The following is a 23,345-nucleotide window of genomic DNA, read 5'->3' as shown; positions in this document are numbered from 1 at the left end:
GAACAATGAATGACATGGAATGGTGCGAAGAAGAGAGGAGGGGCAGAGAAAGGGGGGGGGGTTACGCAGGGTGCCGTCAAGTGCGCCAGCAGGGCGGTCGATGAAATGATGGTTTAAAATTTAAAATGTATACAAAAAAGGAGCGTCTTCAGGGCCACTAGTAATTTGGCTTGCTTGGTTGTATTATTTTTTATCTTTTAAATTTTTTTTTTCCAACAATAGTTGGGGAACTTAACATTAATAATACCATTGAGTCAGGTCATAGTTTGAGGGCCAGATGTCCCTTTATAGTTGATAGTTTTGTTGTCGTTGTTGAACCATGTGACCGGATGGGTGCTTTAGGTTTTCCTAACGAAATGATCAGAAAATACCGTACCTAGCAACATTTGTTTCTCGGCTGAAATCCATCTGAGTTTTGGCACCAATGTCAAGAGTACTTTAAAGATTATCTAACTAATTGGTATGTTATTAAAGTTAAAGATGATGGAATTTAAAGACAAAACAAATTTTATTTTCGTCCAGATAAATTACAACAGGGTGGTTTTGTACACAAAAAATCAGTGTAGTGGAAGATCTTTAGCTTATTAATTACACGGCTGGATTACAGTAATGCGGTGGCTTGGTGACTTTGGCAATAAACAATACAGTTGCGTGATCATTTGTTTACATTTTAAAGCTACTGTTGATATAATTTATTGTATTTTTGTAACATGTCATGAACTGTTAAAATATAAAGTTCAAGTTTCTAACTTTATTTGTTTTAGAGTTATGGTCAGGCAAGTATGAGCCTGTGAAACAAAACATTAAAATTTCAACCCCTTATATCTAAAAAAACTACAACAGCTAGAGGATCAATTTTTTAAAAAAAATACCACTTAGTAAATGGGTATGAACGTGCAAATTGTTATGATCTGTGAGCACTCACTTTTTAGGTGTGTGAGTTGACACGGAATGACCAACATGGATTTGTTTTTACTAAGAATTAGGGCACAGACACCCAAAGCTGCCTTTTGCGAAAAATACTAATGCTTTCGCTTTTCAATATTGAGGACACAAATGATTGCACCCAGAATCTGAAATGTAGTCAGCACACAGTATCAAAACCTGTTGTTTTTGTTCGTTCCCCTTACTTTCCTTTTCAAAGTGAACAATGCAAACTATTAACCCCCACATATTAGAAGACACAGCTCTTTAGAGATTCTGCTAGTCTCAAAATTTGGAGATGAAAACTTTTGGCTCATAGAAAAGATTAAAATGCCCTGAAAATTTTAAAGAAAAAGCGAAAAGTGCTGTAGATGTCTTTGAAAAATTCAATAAAATGACAAAAAACTAAAAAAAAAAACGTCATCCACTTTCGAACCCCTATTATGGCGATAGAAAAAGCAATGTATTGGGAAACTAACACTGACTGTTGCATAGTGATAGCGGAGAAGAGGAAGAATAGTGTTTTATGAGGTGGCCCAATGGCTGTGCGTTTTCAGTCACGTGACATTGTTTACAAAAATTTCCTTTTTTAATTGCTCTTCACGCTACAGTGAATGATTGCTTTAAATTTTAATGTTGACTTTTGGCATTGCCATCATCAAATCTATGAAATAAGACCAACCTTATCAGATTTTGCGACATAGTGCATGCTCCTTATTCTTAAGGCGCTCATGCTTTGTTGACAATTTAGCTAACAGCTATGTGCACCCAAAAACCTACACATTGGAAACCACTGCAATAAAGGAATACAACTGTGGAATTGCATTTTACATCTAGAAGCATTTTCGAATAATGACAAGAACAAAAATAACATTTTGGAGACTTTATTCCAGGAATTCATAACATCTACAACTCAAGTTATGCTTATAATTTTGATTCAAAAGAAAAATGAACATTAGCAAATATACCAAAGTAAAGTCAAAAAAAAAAAAAAAAAAAAAAGAAAATATATACAAAGTTTAGAAAGTTCATAGAAAAAGAAAAAGCAATATTAAGCATTTTCCAATTTCTCTTCATCAATGGGGCTTTTAGATCGTGATCTTGATCTAGACCTTGAACGAGAAACACGAGACCCACCATCCGACTTATCAGATTTCCCTCCAGGACTGACGCTTCTTGATTTTTCTCTCTTGGAAACTGAAGGTGACTTCGATGCAGATTTTGCAGGAGATTTAGATCTGGAACGAGACATGGATCTTGATCTTGATCTGGAGCGTGATTTACTAGCACTCTTGCTCCTGCTCCTACTGCGACGTGTACTGCGAGACCTGGATCGGCTACGACTCTTAGATCGAGATCTTGAGCTGGATCTGGTGCGAGATCTGAAATGGTAATTATGAATTTTAGCTTCCACTTCCTGACAGAAAACAGAGTATCAATCTTGAAATCTAACAGTTTTGTCATTAGCAAATAAGTGATTCTTATATATTCATCATCAAAATCCAAGTCTAAAAACAGTAGTTTTTTTATTTTTGATGAGTTGCGTGTAAAAGGTGCCATTAGTGGCACCAAACTCCCATAAAAATTTTGAGGTGTGTGGCATAGTTTTTTCCTTTGCCACAAATGAGTCCAAGCTTTAGCAATTTTCAGTTTTATAACGTTTTTAATACATTTTCTCAAATAGTAAAAATTTTGTTTTTGCTACATTTCTCTGCCATAATTATATAGTTTTATCACATGTGATGGATGCATTTTAGATACGTGGTGTGTCATAAATTAACTACTTATTGCGTACATATTGCATAATGTGAAATCAACCAACGAGATGGGTTTTGGATCTCATCCCTTGCGTAAGATGAGATTCGACTGCATGTGCGGACGCTATTGATACAGAAAGCCTTTTGCTTAACGGGCAAAGTTTGCATGAAAAGGAAAAATTTGTTGTCATACGTGTCCAGGACCAGATTAACGCATGGTCACATGAAGCATAGGCCCAGGGCACCAAATCTGCAGGTAAGGTTTTGATTTTGGACTCATTCTATATCGTTCTGCAGCAAGATGTAAATATTAAATCTAAAAAAAAACTTTCAAAATTTAATCTTTTTTGAAACTCCCAAAACTATATTTATAAAACTAACAAATAAGTTTAGTCTATATTTACACTATTAAAATTTACATCATAGATAATTATGATATTTACGGCTACTGCACCCGGCAAGCTTTTTTGGCGACATCTTATAATGTACAATTATTGTATGCAATAAGCATAGATAGTTATAAATATACAAAATAAGTATATAGTACATATACCGTATCATTTCTGCTTTTCATAATTTGTATTTATTGTAATATAAGGTACAGCCAAATTAAGCATGACTGTGTTAGTACGCAAGTATCAAAATATTTGGCTCCTTCACGATACAGAGTAAGCGTAGGAGGGAAGGGGCGTTTCATGCCCGGTGGCTTTAAAAATCATAGTCGGGCCCTGTGCGTGTCTATAACACTGTAACATGTATTCTTAGCTGGCCAGGGCAGTTCAATAACATACTCTTCTATAAAGTTTGCAATAGCTTCCATATTAGGTGGATATTGACACAATTATTTCATTGATATCTAAAATGTTCATACATGAGACATTCTCTGCAGCTCGAAAACACATGTGGTACTAAATTGGCAGTTATCGCATATCCTTTCCTTTCTAAGCCATGCTCGATTCATGGCGAATATTGGAGAAATGGAAAGTTTCAATGCCAAAACAACATAATGGCGTCAAAATAATATGTCAAAGGTCAGCTCGTATTTTTCAGAGTCTTACGAATCTGATTGGTGAAAGTTTTATTTGCATAAGACTTGCACCAGTCAGATTCGTTTTTAAAAAACTTTATTCAAAAGTAGTTTCTAAAAATTGCTACAAACTACTTTTTTTGTATCAAACTACTTGCTACTCTGTTTTAAAAAAGTAGTGCGCTACACTACAAACTACTAAAAAATGTAGCTACTACAGTAGCTATGCTACTTCCAACCACTGAATAAACTTTTTCCAAGTTCACAAGTAAAAGTTTTTTTTTTGGCATATTATCTTCTTTCTATAGAAAGCCTAATCCTAAGCGATAACTTGCTTAAATGGGATCTAGACTCATTGACTTTCCTTTGCATTTCATGTACCCTAATTTTTTTCCCTTTGTTCGCATGGATCCCTCGGAGGGTTCAGAGGGGGTCTATATAGTCTACTTTGGGGACCACTAAATCTACATACTTTCTACAAAAAGAAATTCACTCAATGTATCATTTAAGTACAATTAATCTTGTATTATTTAAACTTGACTTTTAAAAAAAATGATTAACTCATCCAACATTTTTTGCTTTATCAAATTAAAAATTTGATCTTTTATACTTGGGTGATGAATATTTCTTTGATGAAATTAGTTTGGAACCGTTGAGGTATAAATGCACAAAAAATCACATAAAGTAAACACAATTATATTTACCTTCTGCTACTACGATGAGGACGATCCTCAATTAACTTGATTTTTCGGCCACTTAACTCCGTGTTATTCAGCTTACTATAAGCGCTCTTCATATCAGCATAAGAAGCAAATTCAACAACACTAAAAAACGTAAAATATTATAAAAATTTTGTTCATTAAAATCAATTTTTAGTAAATTAATGATATAAGGCACACATGCTCATCCCTAAACACCATAGCAGGGGTACATGTGAGTTCGTGGAAGTACCCGAAATTTATAATATATTAATTTAATTTTAAAATTTTCCAATCAAAATCTTTGATAACACCTAAAGTTTCAATAATAGCAAATAGTTTTATTTTCACATAAATATAGTGCATGAGGTGAAAAAAAGGTGAGTAAATATTACAAACAAGTTTTCAGGGATGGAGCTTAGTAAACATCAATTATTGATGAAAATAAAAATTGATAATTGGAAAAAGTTTTAACAATTTGTAATTAACATTACACATAAAAAAATTCATTTTAAATTTTGAAATTATTTCTTTTATTTTTAAATGATCTTAAATACTTTCAAGTCTTCAATTGCACAAAAAGTCTGAAATACTCCTCGCATTCTTGACTAGAAAGCAGAAAATGAAAGAAACATAAGTCAAATATTTGTAGCGATGAAAAGCTCTAGATGTTATTACTATTTAGACAACACAAATTTTTTAGCATCCAGAATACTTTCCCCAAAAATAAAATTTATACATTTAAAAAACATTTTTAATGCATTAAAATTAATTTTTGGAGATCCAATAGCATAAATGTAAAAAGTTGCAATTTCTTTCTCTTTTATTCAATTTTATGCTGATTACTGAAAACAGCTCACTTATTTCAAAATTAACAAAAATTTCACAAGTATTGCATTAAATAAATGGTTTTGAATTACAATTAAATTTACACAACTTTTAGTTGAAATGCATTTAAAACAATTAAACAATTAAGCTTACAATTTCAATAAATAATCTGTAAATATGGACACCGTGGGTTATGAGGGTACTGATAAGAACATTTCTTTCGTTTTCTCTTCCGAGCAAAACTTCGCTTAAAAATATGTTTTGGAGCAGCAAGTATTCACTGAAGCATATCTTTGCCAGGACAGCAAACAAAATATAAATATAATATAAATAATAATCATTTTTAAAAAAGGTACAATTCTTTTTTCTACTTCTTTTATATTTTTGAATAGTGGGAAAAACAAGTACAGACCCCATATTAAAAAACCCCCAGAGAGAAGCAGTAAAAGGGGAAAAAACTTTTGGAATGATAAGTGTGCCAGATGCTTACCCTTCATTTCTTCTTTGCTTGTGAGCATCAGCATATGTCACTTCACCAGCTTGACGCATGTAGTCCTTCAAGTCCTGATTTAATTAGAAAAATTAGCAGTTAGCGCAATTCATATATATACACATATACATATATACACATTTTTAATACTCAAATATTGACTTAGATTATTAGTCTTTTAAAAGGTATCAAAATTCTTTTGAGAAAGTTCCTTTATAAATGAACTGCCTCAAGTTAGATCTAGGGGAACCACTAAGTTCACAGGGGCGATTGTGACAGGAGTTAAGCAAACTTAAAATAACAATGCAAGACATTTTTTCCCCTTTCCTCTTTTTAGAGGAAAAAAGATCAAGCATGTGTGGGTCTTTATAAAATATAATTTGTTGAACTCCCAATTATCAGTGGGGTGGATTATTTTTAGACATTTCTACTTCCTGCTCCCTTCCAAAAACATAATCAAACAATAGTTACTGCTGTAAATGTAAACTACTTACTAATTTTTAGATCTACCCCACTTACTGAATTTTAGATGGACACTACTTGCACATAAACAAGTGGCTGGACCAGCCTTCAAAAAAAAAAAAAAAAAATCCCCTCTTCTTCTGTGGTTTTTTTGGGGGGCAATCTAGCTTCATCTGTAGCAGGTAATCAGTTTGCACGATTTGCTTAGATAATCAGGAATTTACTGTAATACTAAAATGATCGTATGTAGTGTATTCTAATAAAAAGTCTTCTGATTTGATTTTGTTCACTCCACCTAATATGCATGTTTAAAATTACTAATTTTGTTATTTATACTGATAATATATTACTTTAATTCATTGTGAATTTAATTTTAGTGCTCAATAAATTTTATTTATTGGTAGCTGCATATATTTTTTAGAAAACTGCTAGCTTTTTAAATATGAAGCACTTAATTGTATAAATCTTTTGTTTTCAAAATAAAATATTTATTTAAAAATCTTTAAATTAAAAAAAAAAAGATAAAACTTTTAAAACTGTCTCAATTATTCTAATTTTGACTAAATTTATTATATCATTATTGACATAAATGATTATTTCTTTATTTAGGGAATCCATTTTTAAGTAAATACTTATATTTTTAATGATTTTTAACCTGATATAACCTTTTTCTAGGGAAAAAAAAAGGACAAGTCACAATAATTTCTTTTTCACAAAAATATATTTAGCTTTTTCACAAAATAAAGACTCAAAAAATAAAATTTTGATCGAAAAATTGTTAACTTCACTTTTGTATTTTTCAAGCATTTGAAAATTAAAAATTTTATTTCATGGGTATAATTTCATTCACATTTCTGTAGGATTGAAAAATGGCTAGAAAGGCTAGACCGAGGAAAGGCTGAATACCTTTAACTTCTAGGACATGAATCACAATAAAAATTTGAATTTCTCTTCAGCACAATCACCCCTGTACATATAATCAATATAGGCTGTTTGACATGAAAGAGGAAGTATTTTTGAAGCAAGAAATAGCTAAAATTGCCTTAGCCAATGGCTGAAATTGGAAGGTTTGAGCAATGGCTCTTAAGATTTGGTGTTGTAAGGTCCCCTGAAAAACTGTTTGGCCTAAGGTCTTTCAATATCTTAATCTGGCACTGCATACTTGTGATTTTTTTTTTACGCCGTTCTTCACTCTATGACTATGATATTGCATTTTAACACACTTAAAAAATTAAGCTTTTTTAAATCTGTACTGCACCTATGGTAGTTCATTTAATTAGCTCAGTTATAACTTCGAAAATATTCATAAAGAATTGTTTAGAGCAGATTGTTACTAGCAGAATCTGGCCAAGAAGAAATGGTTGCAATTCCTGTAATTATTCTTTTAAAAATATAAAAACTTTAGTTGAGGCAAACCTAATCTGGCAGCATTGTGAAGACTACGCAGATCTTAATCATAGCATTACGATGCTGCCAAGTTAGGCTTGCCCCAAGTATAGAAGTACAAGCCAAACTTGAAACATTAGAGGGGAAAAAGAAATAACAATATTTTACTTTAAATTTAAAACTAAGACTTGCTATGGTTACCTACTGAAGAAAAAAAAAAAAAACAATCACATCAAAGAAATGATTGCGCCTAATTGACTTGAAAAATTGGCGAACCAAAGGTTTAAAGCATGCCAGTCTTGGCATGTAACGATTCAAGTACATTATTGTGCTGACCAAAAAAAAAAAAAGCATGTGTACATTCAGACTCCCCCCCCCCTCTTTTTTTTTGATGAATAAAACAGAATGTAAATCTAGTTTTTTAAAAAAAAGCTATAGTTATTTACCTTTTAGTATGCTTAAACTTTGAATGACATCTACACAAGAGCTGGCAACAGTCACCAGCTGTCAATTATTGGCCAACCAGACTTGAAATACCCACACACATCAATTAGCCAGAGCGAGCATAACCTCTTCAGTATGCCTAAAGACCTGTGACGCCCGAGTGGGAAAACCACCACGCCAGTTTTCATTAGCCAACATCATTTTCGGCATTACATCAGGTAATCCCCGACCCAGGCATCCGCACAACCAGCATCTAATAAAGGCCCTCGCTTTCTCTCTCTCATCAAGATGCGATATCCCTTAATGGGTAGGTACAAGTGACACAAGTTTAATTCACTTTTCAAAAATTAATCTTTCAGTGAATTTGGCATTAAAATTAAAAAGTTGATGTTAGTAAAAAATAAAAATTTGAATTGTTAACGACATGCACATTATATTGGTAGTATGATATAGAAAATTCTATCAGATTGATTTTTATGTGTACACACTAGGGTGTACCAAAAAAAAAAAGAAAAGAAAAAACAAAATTCGGTTTTTCAAGTCGCATTTTTCTTTTTAGGTCAAAACAATTGTAAAAAGCTTCATATAATTCGAATAACGGCAACCCGCATGGAGTTGGCCTGAAAGTGTGAGGCAGCACTCTGTACTATACCTAATCTGATTTCCCCCCCCCCCCCCCCCAAAGTTCAAAACTTTAGGTTGATAAAACATTGCCCCTACAGTCCCCCACGTACCGCAAAAATATTTATCAAAATCATAAAATATTTAGGTGTCCTGCAGGCTGCAGGGGAATTTTTAAATTTTAAACTAAATTTTTCATAGTAAATACATTATTTTTTTTGATTGTTCATTTGAAAATTTTAAACTTAATATTTTTTAAAAATGTATATGTAATTTTGTAAAAGATAAATCGAAAAAAAAAAAAAAGAACTTTGAAGAAAACTAGAAATTTTAGGCATCTTGCTAGACACCTCAATATTTTTCTATAATAATTGTGTGGTACACGTAGGGCTATAAGGACAACAAGAAGTCTCAAAATTCCCCAAATTTTTTTTTTCGATTTGGTCTAGAAACACTCTGCTGGTTCACTTTCAGGCGACCGGGGTTGCTGTTGTTCAAATTAAATGAACCTTTAACATCAATTGTTTTGACCTAAAAATAAAAAATATAAGATGTGGGACTTGAAAAAGCGAATTTTGCTTTTTTTTTAGGACACTCGAGTATGCACATTAAAACATTTCCAGACTGTTGAAAAGTACACTATTATAAAAATAGCATTTATTTACATTAAAAGACAAAGTTCAATTTTTTTTTGCTAAGACTCCAATTGCAGTGTGTTCTGGTTTAACAAAACAAATAAAAAAAACATGAATTTTCAAAAGTATTAGTTATAGTTTTTGATTTCCTTAAAATTGATTTGAGCATTAATATCTGCAAATTTACAAGATCTTTACCTGTATAGTTATTTAATTAACAAAAAAGATGGGAGGGAAGGGAGGGGACGGAGAAAGCAATCAACTTGTAAAAATTCAATAATTGAAAGTTTTTCTACTGTTTAGTTGCAATCATTGAGTTAGTACAAAGAGTTGATACTGTAATGATAAGAGAACTAAGGAAACAGTTTTAGGAAGTTCAAATATCGTTAACAAGTACAAATTTCTTTTCCCCCCGTCGTAACCTGTTATCTAGACCAGTGTTTCTCAACCTTTTTTGACTCACGGACCGACAATAGATTTTGGGAAAAAAAATGCAGACTGGTGTTGTTTTTTTTTTTTTTTGCAAAAAGAAACAAAGAAACCCTTAACTTTGGGAAGCCTTAAAAAAAAAAAAAGGATTTTTTTAAAACAAACTGCTGAGGTTTTTTCCTTGGATTGACTCAAGATTCGAGAAACACTGCAGCATAATTTTTGCAAACGGATGAGGATTTTGTTTATCCTCTTTGCTCACAAAATATTAAATAAAACATTGTAAACAAACTGTTACAAAAAATGTTTAAATGTTAAGAATAAGATAAGTAATTTATGGAATAATTATACATAAGAACAGGGTTCCCCCTCCATCTTGCAAAATAAAATTCAAGTACTTTTCAAGGACTTTAAGGACATTAAAAATTCTCTCAAGGACTTCAATTCTATTGAAGGGTATGCAAAAAAAAAAAAAAAGTCAAGATTTGCTTCAAGAATGAACTTATTATCATGAACCGTTCAGATTTGATGAGCAATACATTTTGTAAGTTTAAAAATTGAAATTTTTTGAAATGAAGATTAAAGTTTTGCATGAGTATGAAAAAGAAAACTTTGGAAGAATGTACATTTGAGTGAAATGTTCAATATTTTGGCTTATCTAAACTTGATTTCAAAATAGTACTGTATAAGAAACTGGATGGTTGGACTAGATTTACAGTAGAAAATATTGTATCATTGTAACAGAACCTAATCAAAATAGCTAAAAAAAGAAAATTTACTGTCCATGGAAAAGACACATCAATTTAAAAGTTTTATCGATGATGTAATTAAATATTTTGTAGTCATTGTTGATACACAATCAGGGGTGTATACAAGAGGAGGGTCATGAAACCCCTAAATCATTCACAACATTATACGTCCATAATGTAAACAATTCAGTAGCATTTTCAATTCATTATTGAAAGTAAGAAAGTACCAACCCTATTATTTTATCATAAAAATCTCCTAAAATCCTAAAATTAAAGCTAATTTTCGTGTATGAAACCAAATTTTTAATTTATACAAGCATCAGATTAAATGAAAGTTAATAACTAAAAAAATAACAAATTACATATTTTTGCGCCTTTACACAACTTCATTCTTCAGCAATTCAACTTGATCCGCAACATTAGGGGATTTTCGTTTTGAGAATGTAATCAAGTGAAGAGTAAAAATCAATCTACTTAACTTGAATTATTTTATCAACAGACGAAAGAGATATTTTGAAACTAATTTTACCGTTTTACTGGCTACAACAAAGATTCGAAAAAAAACTTGAGGGAATTTAAGAACTACAAAACAGAACAACGACCTAACTACACACCCCTCAACTCCAGATTCCTTATGAGTTTCGTAGCAACCTTTAGTGAACATAATTTTCTCTCCTAACATTCATTTTTCATGAAAGAAACAGTCTAAAGTGGAAGAAGTTTTTTTTTTGATATAAACCATTTTTCAATGTAATGAACATAGAAATTTGCTGGGATTTCGATATGTGGAGGTTCGACTGTAGTTACTTAGAGAAATGAAATAGAAAAATGAATGAAAGACAGAAACTTTTAAATAAGCTCACAAAAAGACAAGCTCTTCTCTAAGGATCTCAGCAAAACTAGAGTCAATAATCAATTTAATCAGTTCCTGCTAAGGGGCTTCGTCCTTGCCCTACACACACATGGGATTGCGAAAATAAAATTTTAGGGAGAAATATTTGATTAAAAAATTACATGGCCAGCCGGGCATGTAAGGGTAAAAGATTCATGCGCAATTGGAATTTTCACATCCCCCTGGACATGTCGGGCAATATGATTTGAGCCTTGAAACCTACCATTTTCAAATTAACTTGTATGAAAAGGCCTTAAGAAAATATGCTATTAGTAGTCACTTGATATACTTCTATATCAGGTTGTAACAAATCCTTTGCACTAACTCAATTTTAATATGATGAATTATACATATTAATCTTTGACACTTTAAACTGAAGTCTAGTGTTAGAGATTATAATTGTTAATGTTATATTTAAAAATCACATTACCAATATAATTTGTGAACTTCTTTGATAAATAACATGCTTTTTTATTATTCCAGTATATAGAATAATGAAAAATACTCATATCAATAGAAATATCGAATGATGTTGGTCAAAAAAAAAAACTAATTTAAGCATAAAATGCAGAATGTTGAGAAAAAAAAAAGTTTTGTTTTAAGAATTACCTGCCAGCTGACTTTGCTACTCAAATTTTCAACAATAAGACGATATTCAGTTCTTGTTGGTGGACCATACCTATCAAGACCACACATTTTAGCACATTATATTTAAAAACATTCAAAAGCATATCATAACAAGAAAAGTTCATGGTTAAAATCTGTAATAAAAGTTTTTGCAACATGCAACAAATTTTCAGGTTTAAGTTTGTGTTACAGGGGTCAATCCATGCTTTAATTTTTAAGTTTGTATTTAATAAAAAGGAATTTTAACAGCTTATACATGTTCAAGACTTCTTATTTGAAACAAATCTAACAAAACATTACAAAATACAAACATAATAAATGGCTCATTCTTTCTTAGTAAACCTTTAAAATTCTGAAGTCGATGGAAAGTGACTGATGAGATGAGTCAAGAACATAGTGAGCAATAGATTATGACCCCCCCCCCCTTCTTTTTTTAAGAAACTTGGGAGACATAGCATTTGAAAATTAGAGCTTTGCCAATGTCAATTTTCCCACTTAGTAGCTCAAATTCAAGCTAATGAAAAGGAAAAAATAATTACTCTGATAAATGTAATGAATTTGAAGCAGTACAACCCTCAATGTACTCAATGACTTTTGATGTGCAGAAAAGTTTTTCGAAGTCAGCTCGGCAAATGAATATTTATAATCTTTTGTAGAGACTTTTTTAACGAGCACTCTTACTTATAATGAGTGCACCCTCGTTATCAGCAAAATTGACTCTACATATGGTTTTGAACTTTTTTTTTTGCATTTGAGTGTCTCAATATACATTTCAGGGTTGTTTGGTTTAAACCAAGGGGTTTAAAAAAAAAAAAAATCATTGCATATTTTGTGTTCCAAGCATTTTATATTAGAATATAAATTTTCCTGTTCTCATAACATTTTTTACTATTTCTCCACTCCTATAAGTCATACCGATGCTATATAGCTATAAATGGACTATTCAACACAAAAAGAATTTTTCAATTCGAATCAGTACTTCCCGAGATTAGCGCGTTCAAACAAACTCTACAATTTTATATTATTAGTATAGATTATTCTGTATTATTCTAGATGTTACCAGGATTACTCGATTTAAAGTCTTAACACTATACAGAAACAAAGAAATTTCTAAATGTTATAAGCAAACTAAAAATTAAGCAAACTATAGTTTAAATATTAATTATTTATCTTAGATGTATAGGGGCAGTTCTCAAAAGGTGGGAACAAAAAAGTTAATTTTGAGCAATTTTAAAAATTTTCAAATTTGACATCAATTTTGCTTTTATTCTATAGTATACATAACTACAACAAAATATATGAACATGAAAAGACAGTTGGTATTTGTAAAAATTGTTTATTAGCAAATTAAATCAGCAGTCTTGTAGGTAACAGCTTTTGGATTCATTTGTCCTGTAGGTAACGGAATTTTGGATAACTTCATAATGTAAGTTACCATTTTTGACTATTGTAAATCTGATTTTTAACTTTTCCAATGAAAATTTTATTTACTACTTTTTGAATTTTGCAATTTAATAATAAAGAGGATATTAATGAAGTACTTGGATGGCTATACATACTGCTCTTTACACATAATAAAGTTTTGGAATGATTTTGAAGAAGTTGATGAAAGGTAAAAAAAAGCTTCATGGAAATAACTATACAAACTCATAGTTTGATTTATTGGGACAAATAAGGAATAAAAATGGAGACAAATAAATACGACATTTACATTTTTAAAGGAAAATTAAACAAAATATGCTTTAAGAAAGTATGTAAAAAGTGATATCAATTTTAATAACGAATATTTTTTCTAATGTCATAAGAATTAAAACAATGCCTAAAAAAATTGTTGAAAAAAGAAATTTGTATTTCTATTTGGAGATCGTTGAATTATGTTTCTAGAAGAAAGATAAAAAAATTCCTAAAATAATAAAAGGGGGGGGGGGGGGGGCTAGTGCAGGTCTCCAAAACTGGTGCAGCTGACGATAAACTACATTTGTCAAACCAGAATTCCACTCTGGTAACCTTTAGCTTATCGTATACTGTGATGTCGCCAAAGGAGGTTTGCTTGGCGATTTTAGCGCAAAATGGCTTTTGTTACGATCATAACCAGCCATGTTTCTACTGTAATTTATGTATTGTTCAATGTATAACGTATTAATTATGCAAAATACCAATGGATTAAAGAAGATAACTTTATAATAACGTTTTTTATTGAGGTTAGAAGACAGTGGATCATCAAAAATTATGAATAAACGGACAGAATTATTGGCGTCAAGATCGTAACGCCATTTGGACATCTCACATGTATGTTTAAGAAAAATTATTTTTCTTCTAAGATACTGCATCAAAGCTAATGAAAACACTTTTAAACAATTAAAAATTGATTCTGAGGATCAATAAATACCTTTAAAATGAAAACATCATATACTTAGTTCTCAAATAATAGCATTGTAAGGATCGTAACTTATGGACATGCATCAAATTTCAAACTTACTGTTTTCTAAAATTGTTTACAAAGTAAATAATCTGTCTTTACTTTTGTTTTGTGTAAAATATTAACAAAAAATTATTCAGTGTAAGATTCATACCTTTAATTTTTTTTGAAACGTATGAGAAATAATTAAAAAAAAATTTTTTTTTTAAAGATACATTTGCTCAGTTAACGTTTTGGTATGTCCAAAATTGTGCTTTTTAGCAAAGAAAATATTTTTTAAGGGCATTTGAAGAGCATTTTTTCCATAATTTATGTCAATTCTTGTCTCTATACGGTAGTATAATTTAATTCAAAAATTTTTAGGTTAATTAAAATGAAAGTTATTTGGTGTTGAAGTTTCAAAGTTGAGGTCTGTTTGCTCCCACCTTTAGAGAACTGCCCATAGCAAGATGCATCTAAGGATTTTAAGACTAATTCCTAAATTATTTTAAATGGGTAAAGCAATCATAATAAGAAGTAATTTTAGACTTCATAAGACTGACTATTAAAAAAATTAAAATTCAGCAGTAATTTTAATCCTACACATTAACTACATACTTCATTAAAAGGTTAATACAAAAAATACTTTTTTGGAATTCTTACTTTTCTTGCCTTCCCCACCTACGCACAGGAGTTCTCCTATTCCTATTTCTACCCCAAGAGTTCCAGGAGTCATCTCTGCTCCTTGGACCTCTGGCAATCTCTACATGTATTCTGAAAGAACAAAACAATTTTTTTAATAAACAAGTCAAAAACACTTACTTGTCTAACCAGCTACCACGCCTCCGAATACCAAATCTCCCGCCTGTTTTCTTGACTGGGCCACGAGCTATTTCCAGTATAACTCTAAAAAAGTTTAAAATAGCCATGTCTGTTTCACATTACGACAGAAAAAAAAAATCCTATCTAAAATCAACCCACCCTATAGTCTTAAGAATAAAAAAGTTAATTTGTTATTTAAATTATCTGATCATGCAAACATTCATTCATGCGTACACCTGAAAAACATTTTCTACAAAAAGTTCTATTTGTACATTAACACAATCAAGCACCATTTACACATTTCTTTTATATATTTTTTAAATTGGTCCCTGCAGAGTCTAATACACATTAACATACACCTATTATACGTTTTTCCATTTATACACTTTTTTCATAGTCCCTTCAAAAACGTATAAACGGTGCTTCACTGTATTTAATAGACATTAAAAAAATATTCAACTTTCAAAATAATTTCAGACATTTAAACCAAGATAAGTTAATAACATTGCAGTTATAACCCTGGTAAGAGTAGCACATTGAGGGGGTTATCAACCTTGCAGGGCTTTTGGCTCCAGCGCAAAATACGAATCCAATATATTATACATCAGTGGTGCACAACCTTTTTTTGCCAACCTTACATTAAAATAACTCGTAGGCTAGAACATACGTAAAACTTCAAAATAGTTCATTCTTTTTTTAAATAACATGAAAATGAAATCCAGTAGGGTTGCTATTTTGTCCACTTTTTTGTTAAAAATCTGGAACACTGGAAGAAACTGGACAAAATGAAAAATCAACTGATTATCCACACATAAATTTATTGTTATGGTGTAATAAAATTAGTATATAATTGCAACAGTAGAAATTAAATTTAATAGATAAATCAAAAGAAATGCTTGGAGACAAACATACAAAACGAAGATTTTTAGACTAAAAACATTTTACTGCTATATTTTTTGAGTTTTTATTGATGTCACTCAATAGTAAAATATTTATGTACTCTGCTTGTTTTCATGGATATGTTAATGTTATAAAAATTACTTTTGTAGGGTTGCGGGAACCCAGTACAGTGTACTGGAAGAGGTTAGAATGAGCAAGGGAGTAGATAGCTTTAAAATGGCCATTAATCTTCATTGGGGACTAATAAATTGACTAGAAACAGTCTAGCTGCGTTCAGAGCATGTTGCTGATCATCATATTTGTATTACAAAAACAGATTTCACTTCATGTCAACATTTCCTTTATTAATATCAAGCAGTTTTTCTTTTTTTTAACTGTGATTTTAACGTTTTGAGAGACTCCAAACTTTTTATTTCTCCTTTTTTATTTTATAAATGCATTTATTACGGGCAAAACCTCCTAATCACAGATAAACATCTTAAAATGCACAGCTGATATGTTTGTGTCTATAAATGCTAGTTCATGCATTAAAATTTATTAACACTCGTTTGATTTATATACACATTTACATTAACTTTAACTGATCTTAATTTTTTCATTTTCACTTTAAAATATTTTTCAATCATTTCTAACTAAAAACTTTCAGTTTACCGAAAAAGTGGATAAAACGGACAAAATGACATTTTGTCTCGGACGGTTTTTTCCGGAATGGACAAAACAGGACAACCCTGAAATTCAGATACTGGATAAATCAGTATTTGTTGTTATCATTACTTTATGCTTATTTTATTAAATGCATGTATTTTAGAAACCAATTCCTGAATATTTGGCTCATAAATCTGCAAGATTATCACTGATTTTGATTTGTTACATTCAACAAAATGGGTCACATGGATCAGTTTAGCGGGCCATAGGTTGAGCAATACTATTATACATAAATGACTTCCCCTGGGAAAAGTTAATCCTGGCAGCTGGTTATACCTGGATAAAACTAAACAAACAAGGAAAGTTTCAGCAAATAGAATTACATTAAAATTTAGAAAAATGTGAGAAATATGGCACAATAAGATCATTTTGGCTAATTCCAGAGTCAGGATCTAAAGTAAGAGAAAACTCCAAAATTGTTTCCATGCAAAACAATCCTAGCACTGCTAGATAATCCAATAAGATCAGACTTCTGTTTTAACAAAGTTAAAAGATCGCATCAATATTTTTTCAAAAATATAAGAAAAAATAGCAAAGGTTTCGCAAAGTACTGGATAGTAGGCCCTGCATTATTTGGTACTAAAAGGGTGGACGATACATCACCTTCGGCTGAAGGATCGAAGGGAGTGATGTAACGAGCTTTCCACCAGAGAAGTATCCCTACACGAGCGGGAAATCGGGCTGTCACAATGAATGTATCAAAAATGGACGATAATGTTCAGTGTTGGGAGAAATTGTTTCTCAAATGCGAATCTCCTCATTTTAGATATGTTTCATCTTATGACAACTAAATGGGGAGCGGGGCACGAAATGAGGGGAGGACGTAAGGCGTAGAGCCTTTGTGTCTTTGAAGTACTCGTAGATAAAAATTCTGAGAACATATACCTGTTTAGAGTCTAACAAAAGGCACTTCTTCTTTGTTTAGTTCCCTCTAAATTTCTTGGAATATAGCCCCTGCGTGGGCTTCCTGAAGAAGTGGGGCATTAAATTTTGCTGCTTATTTTAAATTCAAATGCATTCAAAATTATTACTTGTCACTAATTACAGTTAAATAAATTTTTCATCTCTAAATTCTATTTTGCTTATTTTTTTTAGAAGATCTGCATATTAATTTGTCAAATTTCCTTAGCCCCCCCCCCCCGAAATGATGGTCCCCCCTACGCCACTGATCAGACCCCCTCCGAAATAAAATCCTGGCTACGCCACTGGATACAATCCTTCACTGCTGCTTGACTTATAAAATGACACTATGAAATACAAAGGGTAAGAAAAGCTCCATATGTAAAGAGAGTGCAGGGAGAAATTTATTACTATGCACTAATTTCTGAATACTTAGTTGCGAGTTTTGAAGATAGTAAAATGTAAAATCTATTTTTATGTACTGTACACATTGAGGGGAGGGAGTCTTGACAAGCCTATGCTTTACACATTTTTTAAAAAACAATAGTTAAACTTTTTAATTGCAAGTTGATTTTTTTTTTACATTATGCAATGAATTTTTGAAATAAACAAAAATCATTTTTTTGCTATGGTTGGGGCAAACCTAACCTGGTTAGTTTTTAATGGTGTGATCTGTTTGATAGCTCTGCAATGCCAATCTCTTCTTCAGAACATAGGAAAATGTAAATTTACCTTGTCACCTTGTTTAATAATCGCATAAATTCTAAATTTAAAGTAAATCACAGTGCTTTACTGTTTACGCACAAACTTGCTATGAAAATATAGTAGGAATGTGTTGAAATTTTCGGAACACCCTTGTCAATCAATGCCAGGAAATAAAAACTACCCGAAAATGAAATATTTTGGAGTTTAATGCAATGCCTTCAGTGCAAAGAAATTAAGTTACTCGCCAGAAATGGCTATTTTGTCCGATTAAATAAAACTAATTAAATGATCCCATAAAAAAAGAAGTGATACATTTCCACCTTTTTTATGTAGATACACAAATTTACTATCAAAAATAAAGTTTCAATGCAAGTCATATATTATTCTTTCTTTATGAACTATAATTTTCAGAACAAATTTTAAACTTGTTCATTTTTTAAAAAGTATATAAGTTATGTTAACTCTTTCACTTTGCCCCACATTCCCCCGTATAGCGAAATAACACTTCCTCATTCTTCAGGAGTTAATACTTTAAAACATAAAATAATGGTTCTTTAAAAATTCCAAATAAAAACTAATGAAAACACATTTAAAAATTAAGATCGGTAATTTTTATTGTTATTTTATTTATTTTTTGTACATCACAAATAAAAATTAAGTTATTATTTTATATCATTAAAAATAAAGTATGTTCTTTTATCCCAATCAAAAAATTACTGAAAATACTTTTGGAAAATACAGAACAGTAAATATATTTTTTATACTTGTATGTTAATCACGCCCGTCATTTCTAATACTCCCATAAATTTTCTCGGATCAGGCTGGGGGGGGGGGGGATAATAAAATAGTTAAATAACCATGCCCTTTTCTGTTTGTTATACTCATAAGGACTCAGCGAAATACAGAACTACTTATGCCGCAAACATGGGGGGAAAAAAGGCGGAGCTAAAATGACGTCACTTCCTTGGATCCTTCAGCCGAAGGAGACGTACCGTCCACCTACTAAAAGGGCTTCATAACAAACACTTGTGAAGTATTTTGCAATAATAATAGTCTCTTGAAAAGTAGATGAAAAATGAATCATTTACTAATGATTTCATTTCAGTTCTTTGATATATACAGAACATTTTAGTACCAGAAAATTGATTACATCACCTTACAGGAACATTTTGACAGCCCTTCAATTATTACTATTAGCGCCATGTTGTATTTAAAGGAATAATTCAGCCTTCATTGTCCCTAGAACATCATTGCATCTCAACCTCATCTCGAATATACATCTCTTCTAAATAATGTGGATAAGATAAATGAACCTATATCCGCAGTTCTAAAGTTAAGAGCCATGTCTACTACTGCCGAAAATTGTAACAATGAAGGGGAGGTGCGGTCTCAGACTCTTTTTATGAATGCAATGAAATTTAAACCAGATGCACTTGGCTAAAGATACTGATAAGCAAGGGGGGGGGGGAGTGTTCAAGGTCACAAAACAAAAAGCTATTGGAAGAAACCATTCTGACTGAAAATGAAATAGGTGTGATCGGATGAACTTTTGAGCAGTCTGCGAGACCCTGTTAAGAGTTAATATGAAAACTTTGAGCAGTAAATTAATGTCACAAAAAATTGCTTTCAAACATGAAGGTGCGCTTCTAGGTTACAACAAACAAAGCTTTAACTTTCAAAGCGTGTTTTTGAATTATGTACATAAAACTGATTTATAGTTACCCCAAATTAGTCTAATTTGATTTAAGTGACAATTCAAATGGCAATTTAGATATGAATTTAACTGAGATTTTTTTTGTGGATACAACTGCTTTTACCTTTAAAGTTAGGTACTTTTCCATTACAGGTACATCACTTGGTGTATTATTATTATTATTATTTTGTAAAATAAAAATTGCATAGCTGGCAACATTTAAGATCTTCTATTTCAAGTTCAAGAGGTTTGCAGGGGTCTGGCCAGAGGAAATTTGAGTCCGTTAACAGACCATTCACAAAAATCCGATCAACCAAAACGGATCCTTCACAAAACTCTTGTAAAAACGGATCTTTCAAATTATTTATTGAAAGAGGAATTCTCAAATCAAAATAACACTGCGGCACATTTCTGTGTATGACAATGTTCAGAACCTTTTTGAAGTTTAAGGGATTAGCTTACAAAAAATCTGCTAATTTTGCAAAAAAAAAAAAAGAGCACTTTTGTGATGTTCCTGCAAGCAGTAAATAACTACTGCGGTCAAATAAATGATGCTTGTTGTTGGTTTCTTTGAAAGAAATTAACAGCTGAAAGTCAGTTTGGTTGCTTGTTTATTTTATGCAGCGGTAGTGTTATTGTAAACTTCTCTGAATAGGCCTAAGCACTTTTTTCTCCCCTCAGTTAATGCGAAATGAACTTAGAACTGCAAAGGATAGTAGGGGTGATGGGAATATGTGATAGTTTCAGATAGGGTTACCAACTTCAAACTTATCACCACTTAGCTTCTGGCGGCGGTGCAATTATTTAAAGAGAAAGTTATACGAGTTTGATTTTTTGATGCTAAAAAGGTTAATTAACTATGAATAAACTCTTATATTTACGGTTTTTTTTATTTAGACGCCTACATTTTGAGAAATGCCATCTTTTTACATCCGATCATATTTTGTTCTTTTTTCATGCTTACTTCCCTTTACTAGGATGCAAATAAATGAAAAGTCTCTTTATTTTTGTAACAACGCTTATTTCAAGTTTTTAAAGCGGAATTTCACTTTCTTTTATGAGTCAAAAATTAAAATACTGAATAAATGATTTATTTTTTACTTATTTTTTTGCTTCAATTGTGTCCAGATATTAATGATATATTAATCATAGGACTCTAAAATGCAATTCTAGAATAGTTTTATCAAAAATATTTATTTCACAAGCCGTTTTTCTACTTTTGATGCCTTTACTTTGAGGACTGCGATATCTTTGCACCCGCTATGGGAATCTAATTTTCCCAAATTTTCGATGTTTAGTACCCTTTGTTAATATGTAAAAAAATTAAATATTTTTATAGTTTTGTAAAAATCACAGATTTTATAAGTTTTAAACGAAATTCTGTGCTCTTTAACAGGGTCTTGGTCAAAAAGTTAAATGCTGACCCCCAGCCTGAATTTCTTTGTCACAATTATTTTCAATACTATACATATAACTTTCTAGTATAATTTAGCATAATAAAGAATATTAAATAAATATTGATACTTGAGGGGTGCCCATCTCCTACAGAGCGATGCCCCCCCCCCCCCAATACTCGAAAACCGCTCAAGAATGATATTCTCAACAGAAAAGAGGGAAAACACTCAATTCAAGTGTCAATGATGCAGTTTGCGCCATCTCAAAATTCTAAAATTTTGTTTTTACAAAAAAAAAAATAAATTATTTTTCAAAGTTATTTGATTTTTCACAAAAAATTGACCCTGAAAAAAATCTTGGGCAGACCCCTGTTTCGCTTTAAACCGCTTTTCTATTGACGTTACTAGAACGTGAACAAGTTCAGCAACCAAGTGATTTATCCATAACAGGAAAGCACCAATAGTTAAAAGGAAATATAATTTTTGATGAAAAAAATCTTATCTCATACCTTTCTCCAAGCAAATCTTTGCCATTCAATTCATAAACAGCATCATCAGCATCACGATAATCATCAAATTCCTAAGAAATTTTTTTTGGATTAACATTCATAATACAACATAGGTACATAATTAAGTTTACAGTATTAATTACACGGTTAAATAAGCAGGCCATGGAATTAAACCCGTACAAATTGGGTATGTTAGAATCGAGTAACCGGTGACTAACCAGCTGTTCTCAACCAGAGCCACCCGTTGATGGAAACTAATGAAAATATCCCATGGAAACTCACCCCACTAACTACTGTAGTTATCAAATCAACTTACTGGTAAACCGGTTGCTTTAGGTGAACATACCCAGTGATATTGGTGAATACTGCTGTTTTGGTTCATCTAGAAAGAACACCAGCAGCAACACTAAAACATTAAACTATAGAAATATAAGAAAATATATTACTGCTTGATATGTCCAATACATTAGCTCAGATTTTAAAATATGTGCATGTTATGTAGCATTACTTTTTCGTTGTTGCATCAAGGTGTAAATTTTGCATGCGATATTTTTCCACAAAAAAAAAGAAAAAAAAAACAATCCGACCAAATATATTTTTAACATTCTACTGCTTATACATTTTACTGACAACTTACCACAAATCCAAAGCCATTCTTTATCAAAATTTCCCTAATTTTTCCGAAACCTTTAAAAAACTTCTCCAGATCCCTTTCACGACAATCATAACTCAGACGACCAACATACACTCGGGTTCCCATCTTGCCTCTTAATTCTAAAATAAAAGAACAATTATTAATAATAGTGACAAGCAGTGTTACATTTTGAAAAAATGGTTGTGATTTTCATACTGAAGAAAACTTCCTGTACTTTCCTGAGAACTTAGTGTTAATAAGTGCTGGAAGAGTTAAGCATTAGACAACCTATCAATAAACATTAACAAGAAAAAAATTAAAAGAAAATAATTATTTTATTCGTACTTGAAAGCAGGAATTGGTTGGGAACAATTGATGAGCTACGCTATTCACCTATGCATAGCAGAAATACAACGCCATACAAACATCTTGATAATGAACTATGCACCATTTTGAAAAACAACATAGCTTTTTTCATCAACTATAAGCAATGGGCAATTAAGAACAGAAGAATAATTAAGCTTAAGTCAACAAAAAACTTACCACAAGAAGACCCTTTACAAATTGAATATTATTTTCAAAAGGTGTAATATTATACACTTTTGCCCCAACGATTAATATTGCAGTACTCGTACAATCGAAGATCACAACGCTACGTTTATCATGCATACACGTACTGCGGCGGGTGGCGCGGTAGTTGAGTGAGGCGTTTAAAA

The 23,345-nt window shown here is 31.4% G+C and overlaps 1 protein-coding gene across 1 annotated transcript; it reads right to left on the bottom strand.

Annotated features, from left to right (window-relative positions):
• Window positions 1–1,805: 1,805 nt before the first annotated feature.
• Window positions 1,806–23,307, bottom strand: LOC129225120 (serine/arginine-rich splicing factor 4-like). Its single transcript, XM_054859681.1, has 8 exons — window positions 23,173–23,307; window positions 22,633–22,769; window positions 21,996–22,066; window positions 15,031–15,141; window positions 11,952–12,021; window positions 5,725–5,798; window positions 4,413–4,532; window positions 1,806–2,306 (listed from the first exon to the last, which is right to left on the bottom strand). The coding sequence occupies exons 2-8, from the start codon at window positions 22,753–22,755 to the stop codon at window positions 1,976–1,978; spliced, it is 900 nt and encodes a 299-aa protein (XP_054715656.1). The 5' UTR covers window positions 22,756–22,769; window positions 23,173–23,307; the 3' UTR covers window positions 1,806–1,975.
• Window positions 23,308–23,345: the final 38 nt, after the last annotated feature.

This window comes from Uloborus diversus, chromosome 6, assembly GCF_026930045.1.
Source record: "Uloborus diversus isolate 005 chromosome 6, Udiv.v.3.1, whole genome shotgun sequence".
Lineage (NCBI taxonomy): Eukaryota > Metazoa > Arthropoda > Arachnida > Araneae > Uloboridae > Uloborus > Uloborus diversus.
This window is presented reverse-complemented; position numbering and strand designations above follow the sequence as displayed.